General features: G+C 36.9%; 1 protein-coding gene and 1 pseudogene across 1 annotated transcript; one reads left to right on the forward strand and one right to left on the reverse strand.

The window, feature by feature from the left end:
• Positions 1-1951: 1951 nt before the first annotated feature.
• LOC103933451 lies at positions 1952-3246 on the reverse strand. Its single transcript, XM_009343148.3, has one exon. It carries the CDS (start codon positions 2855-2857, stop codon positions 2276-2278), a length of 582 nt encoding a protein of 193 aa, XP_009341423.1. The 5' UTR covers positions 2858-3246; the 3' UTR covers positions 1952-2275.
• A 10963-nt stretch (positions 3247-14209) lies between these two features.
• LOC103935761 lies at positions 14210-16983 on the forward strand (annotated as a pseudogene).
• The last annotated feature ends 276 nt before the right edge of the window (positions 16984-17259 follow it).

Raw genomic sequence — 17259 nt, forward strand, 5'->3', positions numbered from 1 at the left:
AACATCCATATACGTAAGTACGTCCTATCTTCCTTAACCTACCCACTATACATGCATGCACGAAAGTTATATTTTAATGAACCACAGTGATCCAGCGTTAGGGGCGCTGGACTGCAGGCTTCCCAAAAAGAAAAGAAAAATGTAGGAGCTCCCGGGTTCAATGCTTCCAGTTGGTGAGTCTAGTTAACTGTGGTTCTGGAGAGGATGAAATTAGCCATAGCGTCTCCAGGGTCCTGAATAAGTGAATAATCGTAGATTGCTACTAGTTGTACACCTTTGAAGAAAAAAAGATCTATTTTAATGTAATATGAGGAAACAAAAAACAATAGAAAGGGAAGAGCTTTCCGAAGAAAGTGACAAGAAGTTTATACTTTATCATTAATTAGCATATACAGTAAAACATACTCTTAATTCGTACGAAATTAATTACTGTTTATTAAAATTCTATAATTAAGAATTTGACAAGATTATGTATGAAGGAAAATTCTACGGTACCCTATTAGAAAGGTATTATAATATTTGTTTTAATAAAATTACATTATAATCATCAAAATTTACTGTTTAATTACACTTATCAATGTTGATTGTTCTCCATAAACGTCTACTTACATTATAAACGTATGTTAACCCACATATAACTGTTATAGTTATGTAAAGAAAGAATACAATTGGTTAGATCTTGGATTCGATTCGTGTGTTATATAGAATTCAACTAGCACAAATTAATTTTTGAACTATAGTACAAACAAAATATTTCCCCTTTTAAGAAGAATCAAGGACATGTCTTGATTAACTTACGGTTATTTTCAAATTCCAATAAACCTTCTACTTTTATTTAGTATGTACGTACCCAATCTGATTCAAAGCCAACTTGGTAAGAAAACTGCATTCTGATCAAACATTAATTCCTTGCTATCGGTACAATATAAAACTAGTACAAAAATGACACCACAACGCAAAAACACAGAGAGCTAATTAAACTATCTACCTACCCACCATTCACCCCCGTCTTTTTGGGGCTTTGGGTGGAAATGAAAGAATTAGTTAGATGGAATTGATAGTTGGAGACGATATATTTTTCATTGTGATCAGAATACAGATGATATATCACACATTTTTTTATAAGTAGTGAAAAATTTTACTTTTTAAGTTATTAACTTTTTAACACATATATCTCACTATTTGCTTAGTGATACTTGATGTACCATCCCGTGTTCCGATCACATTGAAAAATCTCTCGTTAAAGACAATGCATTTTGGCCGCATGTTGCAATAATTTATATTCAATTAATTAGTTGTGTAAAAAGGGGGAGACCACAAAAAAAACAACTTACATAGAGCGGATGCATATTTTATTATTGTGTTGTCTTGTGGCTTATGTTAATAATACAATTTTATGCAGAGAAAAATTCACAAATATTAGTTTTATTATTTGCACAAAATACTAGGATAATGATATTACCCATATTAGATAAGTACTCTTTCTTGAGAGCTTAGTTGCAAAGGGAGACCCAATGTTCATTGATAAAGAGAAGGTGAGGCGGCCAATAAAGGACTCCTTGAATTGAGAGAGAGAGAGAGAGAGAGAGAGAGAGAGAGAGAGAGATGGAGTACTACTCCACTTGCTCCTTGATTATTATTTCTAGCTGTTGTCAGATGATTCAGATCGTCTCTGTCGTCTATGGAGGAATATACCACATGGGTTTGCTCACCCACTTAACTGGTAAAAACAATGCAGGCTCAGGCTAAGGATGTTTGCATCTGTAAAGTCAATGCCTTCCAATCCATTACACAGAAATATGAGAGAGAGAGAGAGAGAGAGAGAGAGATTCTATGAACACTACGATGCAAGCTAGTACTGGGCACATCATATATGATCTCCTCCATGACAAAGTACCAAAATAATACAAGGTCTTGATTCAAAGTAAGCATTATTGGAGGCTATAGAGTATATAGTAATGGAATCCTATGAAAAGCTCATCCCTTGATAAATTACAGAAGTTACAAGTGCATGATTTTTCAGATCTGAGTTAAATTATTTCTCAATGTCCAAAGAAGAAGAAGAAAGAATATGATGAGGGATCAAGTGATAAACTTGAACATCGAGAGATAAACCTAAACTACATATGGAAATGGATAAAAAAGTGCAGAGCTAGCACTGATGATCACAAATTCACTATCACAACATACGGAGAGAAATTACACGCCATTATATTTGGCTTAAAAAGAAATATATAAATTGCTTCACATGCATAGAGATCTCAGCTAGCTGATGTTATATTATATGATCGTGACCTTCACTTGCTTGTACTCTAACTTTCTTCTTCATGATAATCTTACTACCAAGATCTGCAAGAACACCATCAACCGGAGGAAACAACGATTCGATCTCATCACTTGAAAAATCAAGAAAAATTCTGGGGTCAAGTATTGCTTTTCTCTTCTTTAGTGGAAGTGATTTGGGTTTTCTTGGTGCTGGTGGACATTGCAGGCCCCCTTTGATTTTGTGATCCAAAGATGTTGGAGTCTTCAACCCATATTCCACGTCCCCATCATCACCAATACCTTCTTGCTGGACTCTACAGAATTCTCCAGCTGAAGGAACTTTGACCTTCAACGATGACACAAACATGTCGAAATTATCTTCTTGCTTCTCCTCTGAGCTATGTAATTGGCCGTCTCCATCTTCTTCTTCGTCTTCACAACGAGCAATTTGGCATGCATGATTATTGAAATTCAATGCGGGTCTCACTAAGAAATTGAATTCCATGGGACTACGACCATGATTAGCACCATTTTTCTCAGAAACCAACATTTGCGAGTGAGAATTAGTACTAATTTTGGTCTCACCCCCCATGGATATTATTAATGGAATTGACTTGGAGAAGCTGTAGCACTTGGTGTAGACAAAGATTTAATTTCAATAAGAGAATGAATGAGATTTTAATAAAGAGGAACCAAAAGGTGGAAAAGTACAACGAAAACAAGGATTTTTAAAGAGAGTAATGAGCTAGAAAGCTGAATTAAAAGACAGTTGATTTTACAGATCAAATAGCAGCTTCAAAATATTATCACCACCAAATCTCCATGCACCTTTTCTACCAGCTTCTTTGGATTTTAGCCCTCAAGATGTCAAAACACAGAAAGAGAGGAAGAGAGAGAATTTGGAAGTCTTTCAAAACCTAAAATTCGGCGAAGGATCCAATGCAGCGAAAATACACCCCTCTACACACCCTCTCTATCTCTCTCTCTTTATGTTCCTTTAGGTGGGAGAGGGTGGGGTTACTTTCTCTCAACTAGTATCCATAACAATCACATGATGTGCTATTTCACATGTTATAATAAGAGTGAACAACATAAATGATATAGTTCAGTTCTAAGATATATTAATAAAAACAAATTCACGCTTTATTATTTAAATAGAATAATAACATTATGTAATTGTGTTTTAAGCACTCATACATTTTGATCAAGTCGAGTTAGACATTAAGTTAAATCATAAAATCTTCTGATCTGATATTTCCTACGAACCTTGACGCATCTAGGCACGTGGTTTACTAGCAATAACCCATGGTCCATCATCCAGCTTTAACGTGTATGTTCTGATTTTCTTGGAAAGGATTCTCTTCGGATCCCTTCATCTTAATTCACTGAATTAGTGAATCTGTGTTATTGAAATTTATAATAACTTCAGTCGTTTGATCAAATTTCAATGGCATGGATTCACTGATTTAGTGGATTAGGAAGAAGGGATCTGGAGAGGATCCCTTTCCGATTTTCTTGGCCTCTCTCGTTTTCTCACGGTAATTTGGAAGAATTTGTGGCGATTGTTTGTGTCGAAAGAAAAAGGAGCTTTTTCTTGGGTTTTCTTTTTCTAACCTGACTTCCCCAAGAATATTTCTTTTTCTCGATGGTTGCTTCTGAAAGCCGGTTAATCTTAAAATGTCTGGTCGCAAGAATGAATACATTAATATTTCTCTGTCTGTATGTATATTGTTCGAGACTCAGTGTGTGTATATATATGTTAAGGTAATGCTAGAGAAACTAAAATTTAAACAAAATTTTATAAACCAAATAATGTGGTTGTTGATGATTAAATTATTACTTAAGTATTAAAGTATTTATTTCCTATTTTTAATATTTTATTTTATTTTCAAATTTAATTTGAAATTTTGATTTTCCTAACGTTATCCTAATATATGAACTGTTTTATTATCTCCACCATGCTTGGCTAAACCAGCTCCACCTGCACGTTGTACAGGTATAACCACCAATTTGATCTTTCCCATTGGGCATTATATAACTAACGTTTAAAACTTATAAAACTTCAACGACCACCATGTTCTAGAATGGTTTAGAGAAAATTATCACTATTTAGTCTATTTCGGTTTATTAATATATTTGGTTTAAGCGGATGGTGATAATAGCATACATGCCTTTACTGACATGTAGTCCCTTACCTTTTTTTTTTTTTTTTAAATAGAAAATTTTGACATTACCCGGAGAGTTTATTGATAACGAAAATAGAAGTTGCGCTTAGTCAGCAAAACATAAACCTAATCCCTTGTAATTAAGGTTCTAAAAAACACTAGACGCTAGTTGGGCAGCATGCAAGGGCTTAGCGCCCAAGCGGCCGAGGCGGATTTATGTAAATGTATTATATATCTTGTAAATAAGTGTATGTTTACACTTAAAAAAAATACTTGTATGGATAATAAAATAATGATAAAATGCAAAAATAGAAGTAGAAGAATACACAGAGTACATCCATCCAACAAGTTCGATATTTAAAAAACAATAAGCATATAATCATAATGAGGAGTATTTTTGGATGATAAACTAAATTCTTTTTGTTCATGATATTTGCATTGGATTGGACATGACTTGACACGCCCTGATCCCGATGTACGGATAACAGCAGGATGATCACGTGGTAGCCAACACACGAGGGTGACACAAGCCATTTAATGAATGCATATGCCGAGAACATGTGAGACATGCATATAAATTTCGCTCGAACTACATAATATAATATTCAAATACAAACCTTACCAAAATAATATAATAATATTCAATCGCCAATAAAAAGATAGTGATAATGCATGGCATGTTCAGAGCATACATCTAATTCAGAATACAAGCGGAATGTGTGACTAAAAGTATTATTTCAAGTGATGTCAAAAGCAGAGAGGATGGCACGATATCACTGATAGGAGAATACCTCGTAGGTCGGGTCATATGCCTTATTCCTATGTCCTGAGGGGGCGCAAAACAAACATGAGTGGACTAAGTTGATATATAAGTAATACTGAAATAATTATTCATCAACATACTAAACCCCCAAAGTTTTATGAAAACTCTATAGTAATAGGTTTTTTCGAAAAACCCTAGCATGCCATAAAACCTTCGTAAAACATATATCATATAGTGTGCTTAAATAGTGGTATCAGTATCGCCCGAAGGCATAGAGAACTCTTCATTTTTCCAAAGGTATATAGAACACTTCATTCGCCCGTAGGCTCTTACAGTACCCAATCGAAGGCATATATAAGTATCAATTGCCCATAGGCTCTTACAGCACCCACCCAAAGACATATATAAGTATCATCGCCTGTAGGCACCAAACAAATGCCTGGCCGAAGCCAATATAAGTATCTTCCGGCCAAAGCCACCAACCTATGCCTGCCGAAGCCAATATAAGTATCTCCCGGTTGAAGCCACCAATCTTATACTCACGATCCCTGGAATGTTGGTTTGCGATGCTCTTCTATCCATCTAGTGCCGCATTCATATTCCTCTTAATCAACTAGATGTTAATATTAGTGATGTTAACAATTTATGGCCCCACTAACACTCGTTCACCGACCTCCGTCTAACATAACGGTGTTCGACACGTTTTCCCATACAATGTCTCAAATGTTATTATGCTGATACTGGAGTGATAGTTGTTGTTGTAGGAAAACTCGATCAATGACAAATAGATATCCCAACTACCCTTCCATTGGAGAACAGACACTCTCAACATGTCCTCTAAAGTCTGAATCATCCTCTAAAATCTGGAGGTGAATCTTGGATCTCTGCCTAAAACAATGGTGACGGGAACACCATGAAGTTTAACGATATTATCAATGAACAATTATGCCAACTTCTCCAACGTGTAAGTCTGTTGAACAGGCAAGAAATGAACAGTCTTCGTGAGTCGGTCCACAATCACCCAAATAACATCAAACCTGGATCGTGTGCTCGGAAAACCATACACAAAATCCATGGTGACTTTGTCTTCCTGAAGTTGTCGCCCTAGAAAGATATAGTTCGTTTGGGTAAATGTGGAAAGTTGAGTCCTCGATATGCTGGTCCCTACAAAATTACGAAGAGAATTGGTGTGGTTGCTTACAGGTTGGAACTACCACCAGAGTTATCGCAAATTCACAACGTTTTTCATGTTTTCATGCTGTGGAAGTATGTACCTGATCCTTCTCACGTTATTCAGCCGAAACTGTTAGAAGTGAGTCAGGATGCGAGCTATGTTGAGAAACCTGTGGCGATCTTCGACCAACAAGATAAAACTTTGAAGAACAAAGTCATTCTATTAGTGAAGGTGTTGTGAAGGTGTTGTGGAGAACTCTGCAGTCGAAGAAGCGACGTGGAAAATAAAAGAACTAATGAAGAGTCAGTATCTATATTTGTTTATTTGAGATTGTAATTTCAGGGACGAAATTCTTTTAAGGGGGTAGATTGTGAAACCCCGTCCTAAACTAATTGTAATTTCATGTAACAGGAATTATGAAATTACCTTTTTGTCCTCTATCCATTACCCAATCTAATTTCCTTTTTGAATTTCCTCCAAATTCTCCATCTCTCTTTACTCGCCATATGGCAGCTCCCCCACCCCCACCTTTCTTTTCCTCTTCTTTTCTTATTCCCTTCGAGTACTCTCCGTCAACTCTCACTCTCGGATTTCTCTCCCTCTCCCCGAGCTACATAAACCCACACACCCAAAAATCAAGACAATGACACGACGGCAGCACCACCCCTGCTCGATTCTCTCTCTCTCTCTCTCTCTCTCTCTTTCTCTCTCTTTTCTGTTCTGTGAAGCACAGAAAGCCCAAGAAACCCTCTGGCGACCCCGTGGCTTTCGAGCAAAAATCTGGTCGATTCCGGCCAGCTCACAAAGTGAAATAGGTACGAAACTCTTATTCTCGTCCTACACTTCAATTTGGTACTTAGATCGCACCCTAGGGTTGAGAATCGGAGTTGAAAGAAGCTCGAGAAGCTCTGGTTTTCCCTTACGTCGAAACCAGGTCGAAATGACCCAAACCAGGTAACTCTTAAGCCCAAACCCAACTCAACCCAAAACCTAAATGAAATCAGGCTTCCAACTACATTAAGCTTTGTAACGCCGTGGTTACGAGCAATCTCCATATAAGTACGACTTGGCCTGCTACTACCAGGAAAACAAGTATTATACCAGAACAAGGTCATATAGGTATATTCCCACCAGTAGGATCCATGATTCTGATAAGAGGTAAACAAGATTTAGAAGAACGAAGGATTATGGCTACAAGAAAGTTTATGATTACCAAATGGAAAAATGAAGTCTTAAGTATACTTTGATACCAATCTAACACGCCCTGATCGATCCTGATGTCTGGAGGACAACGGGATGGCCACGTGTTGGCCGACACCCGAGGGTGATGCAAGCCATTTAATGAATGCATGTCTCACATGTTCTTGGCATATGCATTCATTAAATGGCTTGCGTCACCCTCGGGTGTCAGCCAACACGTGGCCATCCCTCTGTCCTCCGGACATCGGGATTGGAGCGTGTCATGACTAAATTATTTAATCTTGTTGTATCTAGTTTATTTCTTTTCTTTGTTTGTATTCGTTCAAAAATGCTCTAATTCATTTCCAATTAGATGAAGTTGTAGTCAATCCATCCCTTGCGAATTAGGTACACCATTTTCATAAGTATACCACCATGAAACTAAAAAAGAAAAAAAAACACACAATTAATTAAAAACAAATACCAAATTGCCTAGTACCGACTAGGCGGCCGCCTAACCCTAGATCGATTTTTCAAAACGATTTGCATTAAATCGCAGCAGGCCTTCACTGCCTAAGCTGATTTTTAGAACACTGCTCATAATACAAGAAATAAGGATAAACCCAGTCAGTCCTTACTACTAGTGAATTATTTAGAATAATGAGCTAAAGAAAAATGAATTGTTTCATACTTGTTTTTTAACAAACGATATTAGCTACACCAAGGGGGTGGAGAGGTGGGCTGAGCCTCACAATAAGCTAGCAATAATGTGGTTCCAATTCCCTTTGGCGAGAATTGAACCTAAGACCTCTCAGTTATCAGTGAAGAAGAATATCACTAGGCTGTAGTATTAAGTGACAAATTGTTTCATGCTTTGGTTTTGATATTTGTATACATCATATAATAAGGACATTTGTTGAATCTTACATCGATCGGTTACATACTATCGATATAAATTTTAGTAGATAGTGACAATTGGTTCTATGCTGATGTTTCGGAGCTTTAGAGCTACTGCAAGTGCAACAGAGGCTTGGTCTATTGTGTAATGCATATCTGCATGGGTGCATGTGGACCATTTGGAATAACACGTCTCACTAATGGCCAGTAGATCCTTTAGGTATATGGTGAGTCCACCTACAGGTCTTAATACCGACACACATGATGTGTCTAATCATATCAAATTTTAATGTTGCTTTAAAATAAACGTTTTAGAAGATTTTTACACGGATATGCGACAGTTATTTTCTGGACAAGAGTACACCCGCTCATTCTTAAAAACATACACGTTCAAAATTCCATTATCAATTTTCTTCAACTCTGAATCTCATCTGTGGACATGTTTAATTGTTTCAAGATCTAGAGTCACCAATTAATATTAAATTTTATGTTTTTAGTCTAAAATTAGTTAATCGATTCATGTTTAGGTCTTAATCGGTTCACGTTTAGATCTTAAGTCTTTAAATTTTGGATCACAACTCTAAAGGGTGATTGGGTAGTCTTTATCTTTAAACAATCAAACATGTCAGTAAATAAGATAAGAGTCACATAATACTGATCAAAGTCAAATAATACTGATCAGAAGTGTGATAATTATCTCTAAACATTCATCCTTTAGTGTTATTTATATAGTCATACATAATTCTTTCTATTTAGACAGCCTCTTCTTCAAACTAACCCTTGTAATATAGTAGTCATGTGATCAGTTTTGTTATAAAAATATTGTTGTACACAAGAATTTGCACACGTCCTTTTAAGAGTACGTATCACACATTTGAAGTCTTGTATGATCTGGTTATTTAATCGTTATATATACGAAAGACAGAGAACTGCACATGTATATGGACATAACTAAGGTATAGTATACCTATACAATACATGTTCATGAATTTTCTTGTCTTTTAGTACGTAATTTTCAAGTGTAGTTAAAGTGATTAATCCAAATTATACACTAACCAAAAATCAAATGAATCATTGACAAAACTAGTGACACCACCCCTTACCCCCCACCGCCACCCACGACGTTGTGTTTTACTCAGATTCATGGGCCAATGACCTTCACTAATATTGTAGGCAGCAGCAGAGACATCCCACTTATTTTGCTGCATCAGAGGAGCCTGCCGTGGCTGCATTATATCCCTTGCTCGCCACGTGGGTCCCGCCAACCAACTGCAGGCCATCTTCAACGGTTCATCTGGAAGTAGTAGTTGACAAGTTGTGGTTGTGGTTGTGGAATGCATGGCATGGCCGCATGGCAAGCATGCACGCATGCGACTGTCGTTGTTTGCTTGTTAGGGGCTTTGGATTCCTCGTTCAATTGTCAAATTTGGATCCACTGCCGGCCCCCTGCTGGCAGATCCAATTCAGATCGATTTGGTAGAATTAATACTACTATTTAAATCAAACCTTTTTATTAGTAAAACCTAAAGTAAAACACATGTGTGTTTGTTTCTGATGGGATTATACTTGAGACGATAATTTAACGACACATATGTCTGCAAAGTAGGAGACCCCAATTGGATTGCTTGGATTTCACCGCATCTTAGGACATATGATAAAGTCAGTCCAAATTGGAGAGCCAGGCTCGTGGCTCAGGTTTTGGAGATTTCTAGTTTAGCTCCCATTTTTGTCCAATTAATTACATTCTTTTGTAAGCATAAGTTTGGTAATTCTTTAATTACTAGAATTCCTTCTCATAAGTGGTGAATTTAGGACTCTAATTTAGCGGGATCTTATGATAAATATTCAAGTGCGCGCAAAGTGCAAAAACAATTCAATTTTTTAATTTAGGTATTTAGTTAAGTACTTGATGGGTGTGTTGTTATCTGCCTGAATTTATGGACAACTTCTAAGGCTTGCAACTTGGGTATGTCGACCACTTCCATGCCTGATGTTGAGGCCCGAGCATCACTCGCCAAGGCATGTCCAAGGCTTCTTGAACATCAATTGTCAAGACATGCATTAATTTTTCCAGAGAGGCATTTTTTTTTTTTTTTTGGTGAATAGAGGGGGTGAAGACATCCCAGACGAACTAACACATAAGATTAATAATAATAGAACGGCCCATATGGACACCTACAAGTTCATCCGTTAGATGTTACATAAGTCATTAGTGAGGAAATTGAAAAGAATACAACCCAACGTCCAAATTGTAGCTCCATTTGATTAGCTGATCTGCAACATTGTTCATTTCCCTGAATATATGCTTTAGCTCACAATGCTCAATTCATCTCATCAAATCCCTGCAACTCTGCAAAAGGGTAGCAAGGGGATGAAAAGTATCTTACACATACTGATTCAACAATAAAATAGCAGAGAAAAAGTCCATCTCAATGATTAATTTAGATATACCTTTTTCCAGATAGGTATTTTATCGAACAATATGTGAGCATACTTAGGTCCCATATCAGGTGGCCATAAGGTCCTCTGACAACCTTTCTTCCATCTTTTGCTACTTCCATAAGATCTCGGGACCCAGTAGGATCCCATAGATCTACGCCTGGTCATCGTTGAAGGATAGTCCAAGATAACAATTGACATTTTAAACCACAAAAATCAAGTTTCTTGATGAATTGAGTTATTACTAGGATATTTGTCACGTATCAAGACAAATTTCAGATATCACATTTTATTGTATTTACAGAGAAGCAAATATATATAGCAAGCTGGCAATAGATGAATTTGTTGTGTGGACATAGTGATCATTCTTAAGTATGATTTGATAATTTTTTTTTTTATGATATTATTTCTCGATTATAATTTGATATGTATAATCGAAGATCTTATTTGTGGTTTTAATCAAAGGCATCTATGACAAGTTTAAGGTTCCATATCTATATCTCATCTTGCATCTTTGTTTAAGGTTCAATTGTAAGTTTATAAAAATATATATTCGCATGAATCTTATAACCTAAGGGACATGTCAATGTGGTCAAAACTAATTGTTCCACAAGTACAACAAAAGGTTTTTATTTTTATTTTTCTTGGGTTTGGTTTTGTTTAATTTAATTATGCGAATCTCACTAGTTGTATATAAACTACTTTATTAAGTACAAAATTATTATGGGATGGAAAGGATTAGCATGTTATGATAACGTGGGGTATTAAGCGAAAATATATAAAAAGTTGTGTACACACACTCTCATGGCACATAATTGCTTCTCATGCTCATGCCTAATCATTTTGCTTCCCCCCATCTCCGATCATCATGTCCCCATCTCTAACAATCATCTCTCCCACTGTTTTTCAACCCTTTTTCCTGTTACTTTTTGTATACTCTGTACTAATGTGAAGGTAGAAGAGTCTCACACGGGTGAAAATAGAAACTTTGCAAGGACTTATAAGAGGTTGAATTATTTTTCATCTTGTCAATTGGTTTTACGGTGGAATCTCAACTTTTCTCATGATATCATAGCAGGTTAGTCCCACATGTGAAGCCCAACGAGTCCCACTTGAGGGTGAGGGGGCGTGTAAAGATGCAAAGGTAAAAGAGTCCCACATCGTGAAAAGAGAAACCTTGCAAGAGCTTATAAAAGGATGGACAGTTCCCCATATAGCCAATTAATTTTATGGTAGAATCTCAACTTTCTTTATATCTTACATGTGAAACCCAAGGGCCACACGTGCTCCACGTCACCCAATTTGTATTATCTACGTGTTTGGCTTGAAAATTCGTCACACTTGAGAGTGAGGGGTGTGTAAAGATATGAAGGTAAAAGAGCCCCACGTCGTGAAAGGAGAAACCTTACAAGAGCTTGTAAGAGGTTGAACTATTCCCCATATTGCCAATTAATTTTATGGTAAAACCTTAACTTTCTTTACGCCCACACTCTAAGTTTTTTATTTCTATTTGAGCTAACTAAGAGGCCATTTGACTTCTTTTTTTTCTTTTTTCTCTAGCTAGCTGGACATTACTATAAGAGTAATGCTAAGGAGACTAAATTTGTAGACAAATTATTTGCAAATCAAATGATGTGTCACCAATATAAAATGAGCACATTTATCAAAATTTAGGTAATAATCTAATCATCAACTTCTATGTCATTTAGTTTACAAAATTTTGTCTATAAATTTAATCTCCATAACATTACTCTTACTATAATACAAGTTAATTTATAAGTGTTTTTGTTTTCAACCTAATGCCTATTCACATGCGTGTTGGCGGATGTTAAAAGGTTAGCATTCCTTGTAAAATAGAGACTTAGGAGTGGATTTCGTCAAACCATGAGAGCTTAAATATTGCCGAATTAATTATTTATTACCTTTTTTTTTTTCTTTTCCCATGTTTATTTCTTCTTTTCAAGGGAAGATAAGTACGGGTGGAGATTAATGTTTGTTTAAGCTAGTTAGTTTGTGGGGCTAAAAGTTGGGTTTTTTCAGCCAAACCCTAGCACTAGAAGCACATATATAGAAGTTGGCAGGCAGAAGGTTTTAAGGATCGGAGCCACATTGTACAACTTGTGTACCTTTCTCCAAGGCTAAATCGCACTTTCATTTTCCACTTTGGTCGCCATTAATTAGCCAAGTTTTGACAATTTATTCCTATAGTTTAGTTAGTTTAATTTCAGTCAAATCTTAACGTGCGATGGAGAAGCATTTAGCTTGAAACGAGCCCCAGGAAGATATGGAGATGTCAGCCAAGTGGTTTGAGATGCATTAGTAATGTCAATGGCTTTGCTTGTGATCCATTCTCAAATGTAGTGGTATTCATATTTATGGTTTCTCGCATGGATAAGGCTAACGCTCTTAAGGGTTGAGAGATAAAAATGAAAACTCAAAAGTTGAATGGTTCAAATCGTTGAAATATCATGCAGAGTGAACAACAGTTATAAACTTATAACATAGTCCATCAAATAAGAGCTTAGTTATTCGAGATTATGATGGGGTTATAATATAAATTTCATCTTAATCCTAGGTAATCGTTTGATTATGTCATTGTATGGTCTTCCCTATCATATGTGTGTGCCTATGTACCACACAACTCACATGATAAGTGAGGATACATTACAGGGGTTGAACAATGAATTTCATCTTCTTGGCTAGTGTATTTGAATGTATTTTTTGTGCTTATTTCACTCCTCCATAAGGAAATAGGTAAAATTACAGAGATCTAAAGTGTGATTTGGCACCTTTGAAATTATAAAAATTTAGAAAAAAAAAAAAACCTCGACAACTATTAAAAAAATAAAATAAAATAAACCCTATCATCTGTCCATTTGTAACACTCAGATTGATTCTCAGTTGTGGAATTTCTTTGGTGTTACAAATGAGGTTGGAATTTAGTATTAAGTTTGAAGTATTTTTCAATAAAATGTAATGTTATCAAGAGTTTACATATCTTTTATTTTCTTTAGAGTGAGAGGATCGAATAAAATAACATGAATCTCAGAGCCTAGTTGGCTCGAGTTTCTATTTGGGCTCAAAACCGACCCAACTCTGCTCTTGCCAAGCTAGGCCCTTGAACCAGATGAGTGGGCTTCAGTAACTGTGCTGTTGGACTTTCTTGTGTTCAAGCTGAGGTTTGGGTTAATTTTCCAAAGGCCCATATCACAAGCCCAAGGCCCAACATGTGGTCCGTACAAGAAAACAAAGTATCAGGAAAAAGCATAACTCACTGACACCTGGATTGACAAAGCATTTGAAACAGCCTGTAGTTTCAGGAGCCCCAGATCAGAGGGGCACGCGTCGCCACGAACGGGAATCTAGTTGAACAATCGGACGGCCAGGAGCGAGCGCTGGGAGAGCTGTGGATTTAAAAGGCGAATTTCAGGTGGGGTTTGAGGTCTGAATTTTGAACCCAAGGGCGCGCAATTGAGATCCGAGGGCTCCTCCGTCCACGCCAAATCCAAGGTCAGGTTTCTCTTCCCCCCTCATTTTCCGAGAAAATTTCGACATTTTCCTTGCAACCGAACAGAGCATGTTAATCTGTTAATCTAATTCGACATTGCCGATCTCGAGTTTCGTGTGGAATTATTCGGTTTTGGATGTAGGATCGTTTCATTTTTGTTCTAGATTTTGTGAGTTTTTTGGTTGGATGTAGGATCAGGTACATTGTGAATTTTTGATCGTGAATGTGCGGGAATGGGAATTATTTTGATGTTTCTCTTGCATTTGTGCGGTAGCTATTGGATTTTGAATGATATTATGGGAATATTACTATCTGATTTTGTTTATTGTATCTGGTTTGTTTGTGATTTGATTAAATGTTGAAGATTTGGTTTCAATGAAAGATTTGATTTTGTAATGCGAAACAACTGAGTTTTGAGATGGTTTGGATATCTATGACATGAAGGAGCCTCATGAATCGCATAGATTCAAGCATTTGTATTAACTCATAACTGCCTTTTGAATAAGTCAAGTTGATCAACATATAACCAGAAATGGAGTGTTAGCCGGATTGAATCTTCGGTGTGGTTCTTTGTTTTCCGGTCATATATTTATTCCTGCAATACTTCATTTTGATTTGTTCTCTAAATGATTGTGCAATTTTGAATTTCTTTTCTGTAATTTATAATTGATGGGAAATCTGTATAAGGTGGGTGTTTCGTCGGGTTATGGTGTGATCATCATGTTGAATGAATGAATGTACACCTTATGGTTATGGTGTTACTATTTATGTTGAATGCACCTTATGCCTGTGTATGTTTATGAAATTGATGGGCGTTTCGTCTTTAGTTTTTCTATTTCTCTATTGTTCATATCATGTCATACTGTTTGCAGTTAATACGTCTCTACAGCTGGTATTAGAAAATGGCCGACGCTGAGGATATTCAACCACTCGTCTGTGACAATGGAACAGGAATGGTTAAGGTATGTTTTTATCTCCAATCTTGCTGGCTATATCTGATTCTTCTCTGCTTTTGTAATGCTCATCTTGTAAAGGCATACATTATCTCAATGGAAATCTCAATTTAATAGATCATGATTATGTTGGATTCTCATATTTTAGGCTGGATTTGCTGGAGATGATGCTCCAAGGGCTGTCTTTCCTAGCATTGTCGGTCGCCCACGTTACACTGGTGTGATGGTTGGAACGGGTCAAAAGGATGCATATGTTGGGGATGAGGCTCAGTCGAAGCGTGGCATCTTGACTCTGAAATACCCCATTGAGCATGGTATTGTGAGCAATTGGGATGATATGGAGAAGATTTGGCATCAACACTCCTGCTATGTATGTCGCCATCCAGGCTGTTCTTTCCCTCTACGCCAGTGGTCGTACAACTGGTAAGCATTTTGAACAATTTCAGTTGATGTGGATTCAATGACTTGAACTAACTAATACATTATGCAATACGTCTGAGATGCTGTTAGAAGAGCTTAGCTTGCAAATTGATTTGAGATCATTATTGAAGTGATCGTAAGATATAGCAGGAGCAACTGTTTTCTGGAAGCATTCAAAAGAAAAGTTGAAGTGATTTTTAAAAGTTATGGAATGATAATTATGTGCATCTCCAATGTCATTTAGACAATGTCCTTTTTGGAACTTCTGTGCAGGTATTGTTCTCGACTCTGGAGATGGTGTCAGTCACACTGTCCCCATTTATGAGCGATATGCTCTTCCCCATGCCATCCTCCGTCTTGACTTAGCAGGTCGTGACCTCACCTCACCGATGCCCTTATGAAAATTTTGACTGAGCGTGGGTATTCCTTCACCACCACAGCTGAGCGAGAAATTGTCAGGGATATGAAGGAGAAGCTTGCATATATTGCCCTCGATTATGAGCATGAGCTTGAAACTTCCAATACAAGTTCTTCTGTTGAGAAGAGCTATGAGTTGCCTGATGGGCAGGTGATCACCATCGGTGCTGAGCGCTTCCGCTGCCCAGAAGTACTCTTCCAGCCATCCATGATTGGAATGGAAGATGCAGGCATTCACGAGACCACATTCAACTCTATCATGAAGTGTGATGGCCATATTAGGAAGGATTTGTATGGAAACATTGTCCTCAGTGGTGGTTCTACCATGTTCCCTGGCGTATGGTGGTTATATTATAAATATGTGGCAATTGGACCCTTTTGATTATTCAGAAAATGATGAAAGGCGAGTGGTGAGTCACAATCCGAAGAGAATGACGGAATAACATTGACGGTGGTCATAGTGACGGTTGACCTAGTATTCAAGAAGAAAGTCCTATGTGGACGTAGCACAACTTTGACATTTAATCATTTGATGTTATTTGTATTCATATGTCATTATGGTCACTCACACGAGCTTCACAGCTTATTCGGGTTTTGCTTTGCCTAGTGCACCATTCCCATGGCGTAGGGTTATTTTGTGAAGTAACAGGTAGTAGTTAGAGGACAAGATTGCAGGTGGTGTAGCTATTGTGAGTAGCGCACTTGAGAGTAGGTATTGCCACCCTTTGTTGTAAGTTATTTCCGTTGAAGCTTTGATGTGTATTATATGTATGATTATAAGTGACTATGTATTTTATATTGTACTGCTACTGTCCTACCGTCATCGCGTCGATTCCGAGCGTATCTTGGGGCATGACAACTAGGACCTATTTGATGAATAGTTAAAAGAAACTAGAAATTAGTTTTTGCATTAGTATGAGTTAAACACAAATAATATGAAATAAAAATCAGGAATTTCTTGTTGTATATTAGTTGGGGATGTCATAGTATGATCATCATTCAGAGTTGGAATTTGTTGTCTTTTTTTTCTTGTGCTATTAGACGTTGCCGAGCTAGATATCTTTGATATTCTTCAAGAC

Source organism: the organism of the source record quoted next, unplaced genomic scaffold (assembly GCF_019419815.1).
Source record: "Pyrus x bretschneideri cultivar Hongxiangsu unplaced genomic scaffold, Pyrus_bretschneideri_v1 Contig5, whole genome shotgun sequence".
Classification (NCBI taxonomy): Eukaryota; Viridiplantae; Streptophyta; class Magnoliopsida; order Rosales; family Rosaceae; genus Pyrus; species Pyrus x bretschneideri.